We start from the raw sequence: 17648 nt of genomic DNA on the forward strand, positions 1-17648 counted from the left end.
TAGAAAGCCACTATATAACGGTTTATAATTTCAGCTCTAAATTTGATTATGATACCCTTTATACCAACTAGAATTTCTTCTGTACAGTAGGGCTACATAAATACAAGGCCACCTTAGATATTCTTTATTTATTTATTTATTTTAGAGACGGGGTTCACCACGTTGATCAGGCTGGTCTCGAACTCCTGACCTCGTGATCCGCCTGCCTCAGCCGCCCAAACTGCTGGGATTACAGGCGTGAGCCACCGCGCTTGGCCTGATATTCTTTAGTGTAAATAAAAAACATGAATGAAGCTAAATTTATACTTGGTAAGATTTCAAAAAATATGCAGGGCAAAACAGAAGAACTATTCAGTTAGTCCAAAAAGGCGAATTATTCTTTATATCTGATGGGGGGATTTTCCCTTCAAGTTTATAAAATGTAGTTCCTTGGATGGATTTAGCATTGATGCTAAATGTGAAGTTTGAATTACTTTTATACGCCAAAGTGAAAATTACCTAGTATAAAATAAAAATGTGTATGAATATTAATTTTCTTAGCTTTGATAACTTCTTTCATAGGAGAAATACTGGTTTAAAACACATAATTCCATTTATTTTTTTCTTTTTAACACTTTTTATTTTTAATTTTTGTGTATATATACTAGGTGTATGTATTTACAAAGTACATGAGACATTTTGGTACAGGCATGCAATGCATAATAATCAGATCATGGAACACTGGATATCCATCCCCTCAAGCATTTCTCCTTTGTGTTACAAACAGTCCAATTATACTCTTTCAGTGTTTTATAACCTACAATTAAATTATTATTGACACTAGCAGCCAATTTTCCATTACATCATATCATTGAAAATAGATTGCTATACTTCAGAAAAGAAAAAACATGGCCATTTCTTACTAAAGCTTCTTAAAATTGTCATGTAATTTCTCTATTTTCTATCTATGAACCCTTAACAAATTATAAATGCAGAAGCTTTTCTTTTACAATAATCTTAGCCACCAATGTTTGTAAAAATGATGGTATGAGCAGAAGGAGGAAAACATCAGTCTCTCTAGGATGATTTTCGCTTCATTTGGGTCATAAAAGCTGTGAAAAAGTGGGAAGAAAAGGCAGAAACCAAGTTTCTATTTATCTTCAACTTCTTTGCACCGTTCTTGAGAGAAATTAGTGATTACAGAATGTACAATGATAAAGGTACAGTAATATGTTATGTGAATATTGGAAGTATGTGAAATTTTATTGCAAGCTGAAGCTAAAATATTTCCTCTTTGGATATTCCTCAAAATAGAAGGAACTGAAAAAATGATTACATGTATAAATCCAATGCTAATGGGTTTTTATCGTTTTTACAGCATCATAGATAATTGAATTAATCTTAGAGGCTGCTATGGTCTGAATATTTGTCTCCCCTACTCCAAATTAACATATTAAAATCCTAACCTCCAAGGTAATAGTGTTAAGAGGTGAGGTCTTTTGGAGGTAAATAGATATTAAGAATGGATGTCTCATAAATGAGATTAGTGCTTTTATAAAGGAGCCCCCAGAGAGATCCCTTGTCCCTTCTGCCATGTGAGGTTACAGCAAAAAATCAGTTGTCTAAGAAGTGGGCTTTTACCATACTTTGGAACTTCCAGCACTTTGGTCTTTGATTCCCTAGCCTCCAGAAAAATTAGCAATAAATTTCTGTTGTTTATAAGCCAACTGATCTATAATATTTTATTATAGTAGCCTGTGATAGTTAATTTTATGTGTCAATTTCACTGAGCTAAATGTTTCCCAGATAGTTTGCAAAACATTATTCCTGAGAGTGTTACTGTCACAGATTAGAATTTGCATATATAGACTGAGTTAAGATCACTTTTACCAATGTGAGTGGGTATCATACTATTTATTGAGCACCTGAAGTTTCCATCCTCTTTTTGCATGAAAATGTCAGGGATATGAAACAGACCACCCTGCAAGGCTCCCAATCCAGTTTTTTAAGTGTTTTCACAATGCTCTTCCTTAAACTGAATCAATATCTATTGTTTTATTTTATTAACGTATTGTTTCCAGTTCTTTGCTTCAGATCTTCTTCACCCTTATCTCCCCCTTCTACACTCCAGCTATCAATTATGTGAAGGGTCTTTTTTCACTGTTTCAAATTAAACAATCCTACTTTGAAATATTTAGGTTTTTCAACCACTTTATATGATCAATGGACAAGCTATTTTATCACTCTAGGCCTCAGATTATGTGTAAAATTAGGAAAATGATTTCCAAATTCTTTACTTTGAATAATAAATGTCCCACCGGAATAGTCATAAACCTAAAAATAATAGTGTATCTTTTCAACCAGAACTCCTATGTATTAACAATACAAACATAATGGCTATTGAAAATGAGGACTCTAAAGCCCTATACATTTATAAGTGCATTTCTATTAAACAATAGAAAGCTAAATTCCAAACTTTTATTTTATTTTATTTACTTATTTTTATTCTACTTTGGGCTCTGGGGTACACGTGTACATCCTTCATCCTGCAGGATTATTGCATAAATATGTACATGCCATGCTGGTTTGCTGTCTCCATCCTCTCCTGCACCCCCATCATCTACATCAGGCATTTCTCCTGGTGTCATACCTCCCCACCTTCCCCTCCCCACCACCCCACTTAGCCCAGTGAGTGTTCTTCTGTTCCCTGTGCCCAAGTGTTCTCATTGTTCATCACCCGCCTATGAGTGAAAACATGGTGTTTTTCTGTTCTGGTGTCACTTTGCTGAGAATGATGGTTTCTAGATTCATCCATGTCTCTGCAAAAGACATGAACTTACCGTTTTTTATGGCTGCATAGTAATCCACGGTGTATATGTGTTTAAATGTATGTCATTATATATTTCTTTTTTTATTGCACTTTAGGTTTTGGGGTACATGTGCAGAACATGCAAGATAGTTCTTAGTTCATGCATGCTATACATAGAGGGTGCACTTTTCTGTTAGATATTCATTCATTAATTCCATATATATTGCTGAAAATTTACTAAGTACCAAACACTGTTTCTGGTTCTTGGGACACAGTGGTAAATATAATACATATAGTATTTCCCTCAGAGAACTTAAATGTATAAGTATAGATGATGAGAAACAGTAATATATATGTACAGGTGATAAACAGAAAAACAAATATAAATTATAAAATTTGACCAAGTGTTATGGATAAAAAGAACCAGGTAGAATATTTAGCTATGATGACATAGTGTTGTACGGTTTTTTCCAAATTTACCTGATCTTAAGAATAATTCGGGGAAGGGAAACATAGATTCTCTGGTCCTTTCTTGTAAATTCTGATTCAGTAAGCCTAGAATAGGGTAATCTATATTTTTAAGAAGTATCCAAGTTATTTCTTATGTTAAGGCATACACTGGTAAGGTGGAACTGGGAATAATGTTAGATTGGGAATAAAGAGGCTTGGCCTCTACCTACTGACTGTCTATGTGATCATGGGAAAGCTAATCCAGCTCCATTTTACATATGTGTGTGTGTGCGCGTGTGCACGTGTGTATATATATATATATATATGCACATAAAAAACAACTTTATGTTTTAGACATAAAGTTTACATGTATATATATGTGTATATATGTATATATAAAGAATATATGCATGCACACACACACACACTCATATATATGTAAAAGAGGTCCTCTTACAACACATCATCTCCAAATTTTCTCTCTGCCATGAGCATTCTATTATATTGGAAAATAATGAGAAATAAAAGGATATATGTATATATGCCTATATACATATATATGTATATATGAGCTGAACTTATATATATATATATATATATATATACACATATATACATACATGTGTATATTGAACTCAATCTCAAGGTGCCCCCCAACTCTAAATCAATATATGTAATAGATAGTAGAGAGTTTACCATATAATTTATAAGCACTGTTCCATTTAAAGGCATTTCAAATCTAGTCATGTTCCTTTGAAAATAAATATCTCTAAAATGTAAAAGCATAACGTTGTTTTCTATGAACTTTAAAGTCCTACAAAATGCATTTCATACACTCAAACATGTTGTTTCTATCAATATTTGATCATGCAAGGGTACATTTTAATTTATGTTCACTATAACCCTAACGCAGATGGAAAGGACAGGCATTAAACTGAGTTGTAGCAAGAAGGAGTAGGGAGGAACTAACTGTCCTCAAGGACTCACAGTGCTTCCAATTTACTGTCCACATGTCATATCTCAAAATATTTCTCCAATATATTATTCTCATTTAGGGATAATTGATCATTCTAAATTTCAAGTTTCTTGAGAGAGCTGGATTTTTCCCATGGCACATAGAAAACTTCTAGCACATAACAGGTGTTCAGTTTACCTTTGCTAAATGAATAACTCAGTAAATAGGCACTAACCTGGAAACATTTCAAGTCGAAGGAAAACATGCACAAAATTAACAATCAATGATAAGGTCAAAGGAAAAACATACCAAGTTTGCTTCCTAGAAGTATGACATTAAAATAAAAAACAGACTTCTTAGAAGTATGACATTAAAATAAAAAACTGAAACTTTAAAATTGTACCATCAGTAATGGTTAATTAGATATCCTCAGGTGAAGTTCATTTTGGTGATAAGTAACTAGAAGGTATATTAGACTTAAAAACCTCTAAATAGTTTTTCCTGAAAGCTCAAGAATATATTTATGTGGCTAATATATTCTCCTTTAGAATAATTTGCCATATGTTACAGAAGAGATCCTCTTACAACACATTTTCTCTCTGCCATGAGCATTCTATTATGTTGGAAAATCATGAGAAAAAAAAAGGATAGTAAGCGGTTCCTTATTCTTTCATCTAATATGAGTTTGAATGAATATTAAGCAAGAAGGAAATGGCATAAATTCTTCCTCCTTTTTCACATATTAAAATCTTTGTGTAGAAATAGGAAACTCTGTACATAGTAATGCCTAAGTGAGGGAACCGATGTTAGTAGTTCTGGCCATTTTTTACAGTAAGTGTGCCTAAGATACCTTGATATCAAAGAGAGCCCTAGCCAGGAATCCTGTGGATATCTTATCTTTATTTTGTGAGTGTATGTTTTTAAGAGATTCTGTCCTTGTCTCCTCTCTTGCATATGGATGTCTCAAGTAGACTCTATGGCTGTCCACAGAATCTGAACATTGTTGTCATGGCACAAGTTACTTATCAGTACCAGTGGCATGATACATTTTTTAAAATGAAAAACTCAGTAGAGAAGTTGGAGGATAAATTAAAGGATATCTTATTGAAAGCAGAACAAAAGGAGAAACAGATTGGAAGTGGAAATCTTAGAGTAACAGTTATAGTCCATATATATAAAATAATCAATTCAGTTGGAGCAGATCAGAAAATTCCAGAAAATATTTCTTCAAGGTGATGGAATTATTATACTGCCAAATGTATATGAATGTGTTGAGAGAAGACTTATGCAACTGGGAAAGGGTTTGAGGATAAATTAGTAGTAAGTACCTAGAAAATAAGTCAAGCAAACATGAATATCAAAAACATAAATTAAGTAAATTATGAATTACAGCGAAACAAAACAATGCTAAGTTATGAAGAAAACCAAAAAATGATATTTTACTATATAATTCAAATGTGTAAAGCATTGACATAGTCGTAATAATTAATACCAAGCTGACCAAAGTTATAGGAGGATAAGGAGAGAGGAATTATGCATGTAAATGAAAGGATCAATGAGGAAATCTTGAAAGAGTTTTTTTTAAAAAAAAGAGCTTTGTACCTCATGGTGAAAAATCAATAGAAAATGCCTAACATTGAACAAATTAGGAAGTTGCAATACAAACATATAAGAGAGACTGCTGTTTATTTCCCATATTTTCCTCACCTTCCAGAATTACAGAGGTTTAGCTGGGCACATGTTTGCTCATAGTATAATTACATTTTCTGCTTCTCTTGTAGTTTGGTATGACCATGTGACTAATCTTTAGCCAATGGGATATAGGTAAAAGGATCTCATGGCAGTTTCCAGGAATCGTTGTTAAAAGACAGCTGGTAAACACCCTTTACCCCTTATTCTTCTCTCTCTCTGTCATGCCACCTGGAGTATGTATGCTATCAATTTGGAACTTGATAAAAAGGGCCACATCGTAGGGAGAGAAGAATGGAAATTGGAAGGCATCAGGGTTTCTGTGGACATTGTAGAGCCAAACTGCCATGCTAGCTGTAAATTGCATACCCATGGACTTATACTTGGAATTGAAATATCTTGTCTAAGCCATTGTTATTTTTGGGTATTTTATTACTTACAGCTAAACCTAAATCTCATTAATACAGCACATCATTCATAGATGAAAGTAAATACCAAAGGAAATATCTAAGAGTGGAAAGTGGTTGGGTTCGGACTATTAAAAATGATAGGAAGGAAGGAATGAGGAATGCTGGTTTTGTAGCGAGTTCTACAGAACTTGACTTCCTAAGCTATATACATATATAACTTTGATTTAAAAAAAATAAAAATAAAACAAGAATACATGCTCTACATTCCCTATTTTTGGCTGTTGTTTAGGCTCCTCATACTATGATCCTACTCCAATTCCTCTTCAGCAACTTTGTTTTTCTTCAGTGATCCTCCCAGCAAAGGACATGATCTCATTCCTTTTTGTGGCTGCATAGTATTCCATGGTGTATATGTATCATCCCTCTTGCTAGACTCTGAGCTCCTTAAAATAGAAATAATGTCTAATGCACTTCTCTCTCCTCGCTAGTATACTTTAATGCATAGCAGCAGGCTAAATAAACACAGTATTGAATTTGATTTTCCATCTGGATTCTAACAAGAAAAAGCAAGACTGAACAGGACAGTACTTATTTTGAGAATATTACTTATTTTCCGAACTCTGTACTCTATATATTCTCCCTATATTGCTCACTTTTATATATATATATGATACGATATTGAGCCTCATTAGGTTGTCCAGGCTGCACTTGAAATCTTGGGCTCAAGTGATCCTCCCAGCTCAGCCTTTTGAGTAGAGGGGACTACAGGCGTGTACTATCAAGCCTGACTCTTTGCCACTTCTTCTTTAAGATACTTCCCTCTTGATCTACTGAGATGATCTTCCAGTGTGTGTACTGATGTCAACCTATACTTTCTCACAAGAGTCAACTGTTAGCATCTCTTCCCAGCTCTGTGTTGACTAAGACATAGAACCAGCTATGGTAGAAATTTTCACACCACAGAAATCAGCAAATAATCAAGTATTTTTTTTTCCTTAAAGAATTGATTGTTAAATACTTACTGGCACTACCACTTTCAAACTTGTATACCAACATCTTTTAAATGGGACATAAACTACAGTTCCCATGGTTGATCAGTATAATTTTTATAATTTAATTGTATTTTATTATAAATTCTGGGATACATGTGCAGCATGTGCAGGTCTGGTACAAAGGCAAATGTGTGCTGTGGTGGTTCACTGCACTTATCAACCTGTGAAATAGGTATTAAGCACTGCATGTATTAGCTATTTATCCTGATGCTCTCCCTTCCCCTACCCCCGACAGGCCTCAGTGTGTGTTGTTCCCCTCCCTGTGGCCATATGTTTTCATTGTTCAGCTCCCATTTATAAGTAAGAACATGTGGTATTTGGTTTTTTGCTCCTGTGTTAGTTTGCTGAGGATAATGGCTTCTAACTTCATCCATGGACCTGCAAAGGACATGATCTCATTCCTTTTTGTGGCTGCATAGTATTCCATGGTGTATATGTATATTTTCTTTATCCAATCTAACATTTATGGGCATGCGAGTTGCTTCCATGTCTTTGCTATTGCTAATAGTGCTGCAATGAACCTATGTGTGCATGTATCTTTATAATAGAATGATTTATATTCCTTCAGGTATACACCCAGTAATAGGATTGCTGGGTCAAATGGTATTTCTGGTTTAGGTTTTTCAGGAATCACCACACTGCCTTTCACAACGGTTGGATTAAAGACTTAAATGTAAACCCAAAACTATAAAAATCTTAGAAAAAAAATAGGCAATAACATTCAGGACATAGGCATGGGAAAAGATATTATGATGAAAACATCAGAAGTAATTGCAACAAAAGCAAAAATAACAAACGGGATCTAATTAAACAAAAGAGTTTCTGCACAGCAAAAGAAACTATCATCAGAATGAACAGACAACTTACAGAATGGAAAAAAATTTTACAATATATGCATCTAAGGTCTAATATATGCAATCTACAAGGAACTTAAACAAATTTACAAGAAAAAACAAAGAACTTCATTAAAAAGTGGGCATAAACAGACACTTCTCAAAAGAAGAAATCTATGCAGCCAACAACAACAAAAAAAAAACATGAAAAAAAGTTCAACATCACTAATCTCTAGAGAAATGCCAATTAAAACCACAATGAAATACTATCTTATGCCAATCAGAATGGCAATCATTAAAAAGTCAAGGAACAACAGATGCTTGTGAGGCTGTGGAGAAATAGAAACACTTTTATACTGTTGGCGGGAATGTAAAATAATTTTTATCTATTGTTCATTGTATGAGATATATTTTAATTCACCTCATGCAATTTTTAAACAATGTTGAGATGTATTTAACATACCACACAATTCATTCATTTATATGTACAATTAAAATGTTTTCCATATATTTGCAGAGCTGTGTACCAGTCACCACTATCTGATACAGAACAGTTTCATTATGTCAGAAATAAAACCCATACACATTAGCAGTCATTTCCCATTCCACCCTACCCCCAGCTCCTGACACCACTAATCTACTTTCTGTCTCTAGAGTGTGCCTAATGTGGATACCTCATATAAATAAAATAATATAATATGTGGTTTTAAGATTTATCCATTTTATACACTTATTAATATTTCATTCCTTTATATGGCTCCATAATATTCCATTATATACATATACCCAGATATCTACTCATTCACTTGGTGAATGTTTCCATTTAGATATTATGAAAAACTCTATTATGAATATCAGTGTACAACCTTTTCAGTTGGACATACATTTTTCATTCTGTTGAGTGCAGTGAAATCCATTCCAGCAGTGGAATTTTTGGTCTTATGATAACTCTGTGTTAAAATTTTGAGGATTGTTTTCAAGGTTGTTAAAATGTTTTACATTCTTACCAGCAATGTATAAGGGTTACAAGTTCTCCATATGCTGGCCAACACTGATTATTATGTATCTGTCATGTAATGTTGTTACAGTGGGTAAATGGCATCTTGTGGCTTTTATTTCCATTTCCATAATGACTAATGACTAATGATGTTGAATATATTTTCATGTAAATATTGGTACTACGTGTATCTTTATAAGAGAGATGTCTATTCAGTTCCTTTGCCTTTTTTAAAATTAGGTTATTTGCATTTTTATTATTGACTTGTAAGTGTTCTTTACATGCTCTGATATAAATTTCTTATCATATATATGATTTCAAAATATTATCTTCCATTCTGTGGGTTACCTTTTCACTTTATTGCTAGTAATACTTGGGGCACCTCATGTAAGATTTTAAAGCTTTCATTTATGACACTCAGTAACCATAGCATGAAAGTTATAGAAAATATCTTACCCGAACTATTTCACAGTCAACGTTTAATTCAGTTGCAACAGCTTCAATTTTCTCTCTACAAACAGAGCCCAGGCTGGTCATGCCATTGTCCCAATACTTCTTAAGGGTGGCTAAGTCTCGGTCACTGAACTGAGTGCGGTCCTGTAGCTAAAAAACACATTTTTAAATTGTTTTAAATTTCTAAGTTTAAAATAATCCAAGGAAATAATATTATAGAGAGAAACATCAGGGTGAGATGTGCTATAATACTAGCAAAATTTATGTCACAATTCTTATTTTGTTCTCCCATTCTGAAAATAAGCATTTTTATTTTTCAAATTTCCATAACAATACAGTGTGATAGGATGAAATGCATAGAATTTTTGAACTGATAGCAATTAAACAATGTTGATTTTAAATAGTTTTGATAACACAAATAAAACATGTTCATTGTATAAAATACAGGTATAAAAATAAGATAATTTTAAATACTTTCAAATTAGAAATAATGCTTGTTAACATATACAGATAATGTAAATAAGCATTTTTACATACTAAACACAAAAAAGCAAAGAAAGGATTACATTAGTATATGGACTTTTGATAAGTTAATCTAGATTTGCCATAAGAATCTAGATATTGGTTTCATACTGATGTTATAATTAATTTAAAAGGTAAATAAGAGAAAAGTAAGAAGATAACATAGCCCTAAAATCATATTTACAGCTTCATCAAGTTTCATAATAAACCTACCCTTTTTGTTCTTAGGTTTTCTTTATCCAATAAACTATTGAACTTACATGTTGTTTTATTTCAATCAATCTTAGGTATCCATAGGAAGTAAATTAGAAATATGATAGAATAATGACCACTACTTTGCTGTTAAGTCATCAGAAAAAGCTAGGTCAAATGGCTAATTCAACAGGGCATAGAGAGTCCATGGCCGAGCCATAAATAGAAATATCTGCGTTTTTCTAGTTGTTTTTATTCCAATGATGTCTTGAATTATTTTTCAGAGGTGGTGGGAAATTCTAAAAATGAGCTTTAATTAAAAATATATATCCTACAAAGCCCTGTGTGTGTGCTTCTGATGAAATAGAGAGAGAGAAAAAAATGAGAGAGAGAGAGAGGAGAAAGAGAGTGAGAGAGAGAAAGAGAGTGAGAGAGAGAAAGATACTGTGAGAGTGATTCTGGGACAGCTGTTGCAATTCATGGCTTGAGGTATGGAGTTCTGTTGCATTCTTCTGTCTAAGATGATATATGATCAAGTCCCACACAGAACAGAGGCTAGCCCTCCAAAACTCCTTAGACATACAATGCTTTCAACATTTACTTTCTAACTGAAATTTAAAATGAAACCTCCTAAATTAGATTCAGGCAACAGTGGAAAATAACATACACAACATATGAAACATGACTTAATAAAAAGAATGGCCATAGCTAAAACTGATGTAATACTAAACAACAGTTGCAAATGTTTTTGCTTTAAAGCTACAAGCTTTTGAAAAGTAAATTTAGCCAACAAAAAGGAAAATAAATATATGAATTATTGGTTTATTACCAAGAAAGTGAAGTTAAATTGAATTCTTAAAGCATACTTCTTTATAAGGTAGATCATATTTTGTGTGTGTGTGATAATAAATTTCATTATCACCTAAATCTATTCTCTTCTACTTAAAAAATCCCTGATGAGTAAAAGTTATTATAAGTACTAATATTAAATTACATGAATTAAAAACATGCCATCTAATTTTTTTTTAATTAAGACTAATCTTCTAGTTACTTACAACAAAAATTCACATTAGGTGTTCAGCCAACATTGATTGAACTATCATTGCAGCGCTAAAATTCTTACAATAAAATAGAGAGCAAGATAAATTTCAGGAAGATTCTATGGAGAATCAAATAATTTATCATAACAACCAGCATAAATATTCCCATAATTTTCCTTTATATAATATTCTCCAGTGCAAGATAACTTACATTACTGTCACAATGGAAGTAATAATGAACACAACACTGAACACATTCAGCTAATTAATTTGTAATTCATTTAGAGGACATCCAAACCTGATTCATTCTTTAAACTGAACTAAATAATATCTGATTTGATTTGCTAGAAATGTGCTGGGGTTGTAGCACTAGCAATGCTAAAGGTGACATATCATGGCAATGCCTATTAAGGTGAAGCATATACAGGAAGTGCAGTTATTTTTAAAGTTCCTAAGAGCATATTTTTACTAAGAAAACAAATAAGATAATAGAAGTCAATTAGCAATGAAACTGAATACCTATTTAGAGAATTTTTTTAAAGTGAACATTTAGAAGAGAAGATGAATTTTTCCCTAGGGAAGCTTCAACTTGAGGTCAGTTTTCTTTTCCTATTGGACTTTCAAGCCACTTTCACTTTACAAGACATCATGAAACCTAAATCTGTGGCTGAGGTGAAGGAGACAGGTAATTATCTTCTTGATTTTGTGAAAAGAGTAGCATTCCAATAATCCAGGCAATCTAGGTGAAAGCTGAAGCTTTGGCCAAGTAACCAGACAACTGTACTTAACAAGTGACTTCATTGGCTTATATTGTGATGTATAATAATAGAAATCTTCTGACATTTTATCAGTCTCAAGGACACTTCTAAAAGTTTATTTCTGTACTATTCTTTTTTAAATAACATTAAATGACAACACCGATAAAGGGGTGCAGAGTTTCCTGTTTTAAGTATGTATCTTGGTTAAATGTGGAGCAGAGTGATATGTTTGTACTTAAATGACTTTTTGAAATGAATATTAAAAATCTCTAACTCAACACTGCCCTTTTGAGTGCATGTACACTTAAAAAGAAAACCAAACAATTGGCATGACACTGCAAATCTAAACTTTTCAACTTAATAGTATCTGAGAGATTTTTCTAAATCATCAAAAACAGATACGCCTCAGTCTTTTTTGTGATAAGAACACAATGCGACATCAACCTTCTTAACAAAATTTTAAATGTACAATTTAGTATTCTTAGTTACAGGTACAATGTTGTACAACAGATGTCTAGAAGTTATTCACGTTTTATAACTGAAATTTTATACCTGTAGAATAGCAAACTCCCCATTTCCCCCTCCCCCCAGCTACTTTAAACCACTTTTCTGCTCTTTGGTTCTATGAGTTTGACTATTTTAGCTTACTCATATAAGTGGAACCAAAGTGTATCAGTCTTTCTGTGCCTTCCTTACTTCACTTAACAAAATGTCTTCCAGGTTCATCCATGTTGTCCTGAATGGCAGCATTTCCTTCCTTCTTAAGGTTAAATAATATTCCATTGTATGTATATGACACATTTTTCTCTGTTTATTTTTCTCTCTATTGACATTTAGGTTGTTTCCATATTTTGGCTATAGTGAATAAAGATGCAGTAAACATCAGAGGGCAGATATCTTCTTGATATCTTGATTTCTTTTTTTATTTTTATACCAGATGTAAGCTTGGTGGATCATATGGTCATTCTATTTTTAATTGTTTGTGTACCTCAGTGTTTTCAACTGCTACCTTGTGCTTCATCATATGGGCAATCCACATTTTAGTTACAGTTATCTATTGATGGACATTATATGTGATGTGAAATTCCTAGCAGTGTGTTTTGATCACCTTCTTTTCTTCTCATTGATGAGGAAGAGATTTCTGCCCTAAAATCATATGGATGGCCAAAACACTGACTCCTAAAACTAGATACGAGATCAAAAATAGTGTATTAGTCATATATGCTCACAAGCTGAGGACATTTTATGCCATGCAGAGCCACATGGGGCTATGCTTAGGAACAGAGTAACCAAGCAGGGGCTGTGGGAAGCAAACTTGTAGTAACAAGAATGTAGTGTAACTCCTGGTTCCAAAAGGAGGATGTGATTGGCTTCTTTGAATTATTCTGTGGACTGGCAGGGAACTGAGGAACCCAGGGATAAACAGATTGGGTTTGATGCCCATACTATGAAGAACTACTTGAATAGCATATTTCATCTGCAGAAAAACAATGTTGAGGTTCATTTAAGGATCTCCCAGTTTTCCCTAGAAACCAATATGTGCTTAATATGGGGCCTTAATTTTAGGCCTTATACCACAGTGTCATTAGTGAGCCAAATAGTATGTGCATTTAAATTAATAAACTAGGTATTGAAGAAATGTATATCAAAATAATAAAACCTATTTATGACAAACGCACAGCCAATATCATACTAAATGGGCAAAAGCTGGAAACATTTCCATTGAAAACTGGCACAAGACAAGGATGTTCTCTTTCACCACTCCTATTCAGCATAGTATTGGAAGTTCCAGCTAGGGCAATTAGTCAATAGAAAGAAATAAAGGGTATTCAAATAGGAAGACAGGAAGTCAAATTGTCTCTGTTTGCAGATGACATGATTGTATATTTGGAAGACCCTGTCATCTGAGCCCAAAGTCTCCTTAAGCTGATAAGAAACTTCAGGAAAGTCTCATGATACAAAATTAAGGTGCAGAAATCACAAGCACCCTTATACACCAATAGTAGACAAATAGAGCCAAATCATGAGTGAACTTCCATTCACAACTATGACAAAGAGAATAAAATATCTAGGAATACAATTTAAAAGGGATGTGAAGGACAACTTCAAGGAGAACTACAAACCACTGCTTAAGGAAATAAGAGAGGATACAAACAAATGGAAAAGCATTCCATGCTCATGGATAGGAAGAATCAATATCGTGAAAATGGCCATACTGCCCAAAGTAATTTATAAATTCAATGCTATCCCCATCAAGCTACCATTTACTTTATTCACAGAATTGGAATAAAACTACTTTAAATATCATATGGAACCAAAAAATTGCCCATGTAACCAAGACAATCCTGAGCAAAAGGAACAAAGCTGGAGACATCATGCTACCTGACTTCAAAGTATACTACAAGGCTACAGTCAACAAAACAGCATGGTACTAGTACCAAAACAGAGATATAGACCAATGGAATGGAACAGAGGCCTCAGAAATAATGCTACACATCTACAATCCTCTTATTTTTGACAAACCTGACAAAAACAAGCAATAGGGAAAGAATTCCCCATTCAATAAATGGTGTTGGGAAAACTGACTAGCAATATACAGAAAACTGAAACTGGACCCCTTCCTCACACTTTATAAAAAAATTGACTCAAGAAGGATTAAAGACTTAAATGTAAGACCTAAAACCATAAAAACCCTAGAATAAAACCTAGGGAATACCATTCATGACATAGACATGGGCAAAGACATCATGACTAAAACACCAAAAGCAATGGGAACAAAAGACACAATTGACAAATGGGATCTAATTAAACTAAAGAGCTTCTGCACAACAAAAGAAAGTATAATCAGAGTGAACAGGCAACCTACAGAATGGGAGAAAATTTTTGCAATCTATCCATCTAAAAAAGGGCTAATATCCAGAAATTACAAGGAACTTAAACAAATTTACAAGAAAAAATAACAACTCCATGAAAAAGCGGGCAAAGGGAGAGGACTCAAGATGGCGCTGTGAGAACAAGCCAGGATTGAAGCTCTCCATGCATGCGCACAGAGGGTGAGCCAAGGCCGCATTTCCAGACGGATCTTTGTTGCCCACAGAACGGGGAAATTCCCAGGTATAAAAGAGACGTGGGATACCAGGCTGAGGTTTTGGCTGGTGTAGCCGGCAGCCTGTGCGGCGGCGGCCCGCGCTGTAACGCGGAGGCGCTCCACCAGTGCTCCGCACAAAGCGCACTGGTCCGAGTGCCCTGTTGAACCAGCAAACTGAGACTTGAGAGGGCTGAATTTGAGACTGAACGGGACTTGGAAAGTGAGCCAGCCCAGGAGATTCCAGGGACACAGCATTTGGGGTATCGCAGTGCGACAAACGAAACAGCGATTCCAAATGCTCCCGGTGGAGAGGTTCCCTGAAAGCACAGCTCCGTGGGGGAGGGGCGTCCACCATTACCGAGGCAATCAGCCCGTACTGAGGTACATGCCAATTGCTGAAGCAGCCTACCATTGCTGAGGCAACCCGGTACAACAGAGAGACTCTGCCTCAGGGCGTAGCCCGTGGCAGCAGGGCAGAGACTGCAGCAGCAGGGCAGAGGTTGCAGCAACAGGGCGAACCTCACAACAGCAGGGCGGAGCCTCAGTGGGCAAATAGTGACTAGACTGCCTCCCAGCTGGGCAGGACAGCACAACGGACACTCAAAAATAAAGCCCCAACCCCCAGAGACAGAGCATCTGAGAAAAAAAAGGGATTTTTTATAAGTTATGTTGCAGCAGAATTAAACATAGCACCCTAACAGCCCTGAATGAACAACAGAGCTCACAGCTCAGTAACTGAGCTCCTATAAAGTACAGACTGTCTCCTCAAGCAGCTCCCTGACACCTCTATATCCAAAACACTGACATTTGGCAGGCATCATTCTGGGACAAAGATAGCAGAAAAAGAAACTGGTAGCATCCCTCACTGTTCCGCAGCTATTATAGGTGCCCCCCAGACAAGCAGGGCCTGGAGTGGACCTCAACAGTTGTACAGTGGAGGGACTAGACTGGTAGAAGAAAAACCAAGTAACAGAAATAAATCATCATCAACAATCTGGGCGTCCACTCAGAGACCCAATCAAAAAGTCAGCAACTACACAGACGACAGGTGGATAAATCCACAAAGATGGGAAGAAACCAGCACAAAAAGGAGGAAAACACCCAAAACCAGAACACCTCGCCTCCTAGAAAGGACCAAAACTCCTCACCAGCAAGGGAACAAAGCTGGACAAAGAGGGACTGTGACGAAATGACGGAATTAGACTTCAGAAGGTGGATAATGGGAAACTTTTGTGAGCTAAAAGAACATGTTTTAAATCAATGCAAAGAAACTAAGAACCTTGAAAAAAGATTTGAAAAAAGATTCAAGAAAATGATAACAAGAATGGATAACTTAGAGAGGAATATGAATGAATTAAAGGAGCTGAAAAACACAATACGAGAACTTTGCAAGGCATGTACAAGCTTCAATAGCCGAATTGACAAAGCAGAAGAAAGAATATCAGAAGTCGAAGATCAACTCAATGAAATAAAACGAGAAAACAAGATCAGAGAAAAAGCGCAAAAGGAATGAACAAAGTCTCCAAGAAATGTGGGACTATGTGAAGAGACCTAACCTACGTTTGATAGGTGTACCAGAATGGAACGAAGAGAATGAATCCAAGCTGGAAAATATTCTTCAGGACATTATCCAGGAAAATGTCCCCCTCCTAGCAAGACAGGCTAACACTCAAATGCAGGCAATACAGAGAACACTACAAAGATATTCCACAAGAAGAGCAACCCCAAGGCACATAATCATCAGATTCAACAAGGTTGAAATAAAGGAGAAAGGGGCAGCAAGAGAGAAGAAACTAAGGGCAGCAAGAGAGAAAGGTCGGGTCACCCACAAAGGGAAGCCCATCAGACTCACAGCAGATCTCTCGACAGAAACAATACAAGCCAGAAGACAGTGGGGGCCAATATTCAACATCCTTAAAGAAAAGAACTTTCAACCCAGAATTTCATATCCAGCCAAACTGAGCTTCAGAAGTGAAGGGAAAATAAAATCCTTTGTGAACAAGCAAGTATTCAGAGATTTTGTCACCACCAGGCCTGCTTTACAAGAGCTCCTGAAAGAGGTACTACACATAGAAAGGAACAACCAGTACCAGCCATTCCAAAATCACACTAGATGCTAAAGAGCATCAACATAATGAAGAATCTACAACAACTAATGGGCAAAAGAGCCAGCTAGCATCAAAATGGCAGTATCAAATTCATACATAACAATATTAACCCTAAATATAAATGGACTAAATGCACCAATCAAAAGACACAGACTGGCAAACTAGATAAAAAGCCAAAACCCATCAGTGTGCTGTATCCAGGAAACCCATCTCACATGCAAGGATACACAAAGGCTCAAAATAAAGGGATGGAGGAAGATTTACCAAGCAAATGGAGAGCAAAAAAAAAGCAGGAGTTGCAATTCTCATCTCT

General features: G+C 35.1%; 1 protein-coding gene across 4 annotated transcripts in view; it reads right to left on the reverse strand.

Annotated features, from left to right (window-relative positions):
* Nucleotides 1-17648, reverse strand: part of HDX (highly divergent homeobox) — a 216047-nt gene that overhangs the window by 40744 nt on the left and 157655 nt on the right. For all 4 annotated transcript variants that reach the window (XM_078363499.1, XM_078363498.1, XM_078363497.1 and 1 more), the window contains one exon: nucleotides 9631-9777. In XM_078363499.1, coding sequence (XP_078219625.1) covers nucleotides 9631-9777 — 147 coding nt within the window. The remainder of the gene's footprint in view (nucleotides 1-9630; nucleotides 9778-17648) is intronic.

The sequence above is a fragment of the Callithrix jacchus genome, chromosome X (assembly GCF_049354715.1).
Source record: "Callithrix jacchus isolate 240 chromosome X, calJac240_pri, whole genome shotgun sequence".
In the NCBI taxonomy this organism is placed as follows: Eukaryota; Metazoa; Chordata; class Mammalia; order Primates; family Cebidae; genus Callithrix; species Callithrix jacchus.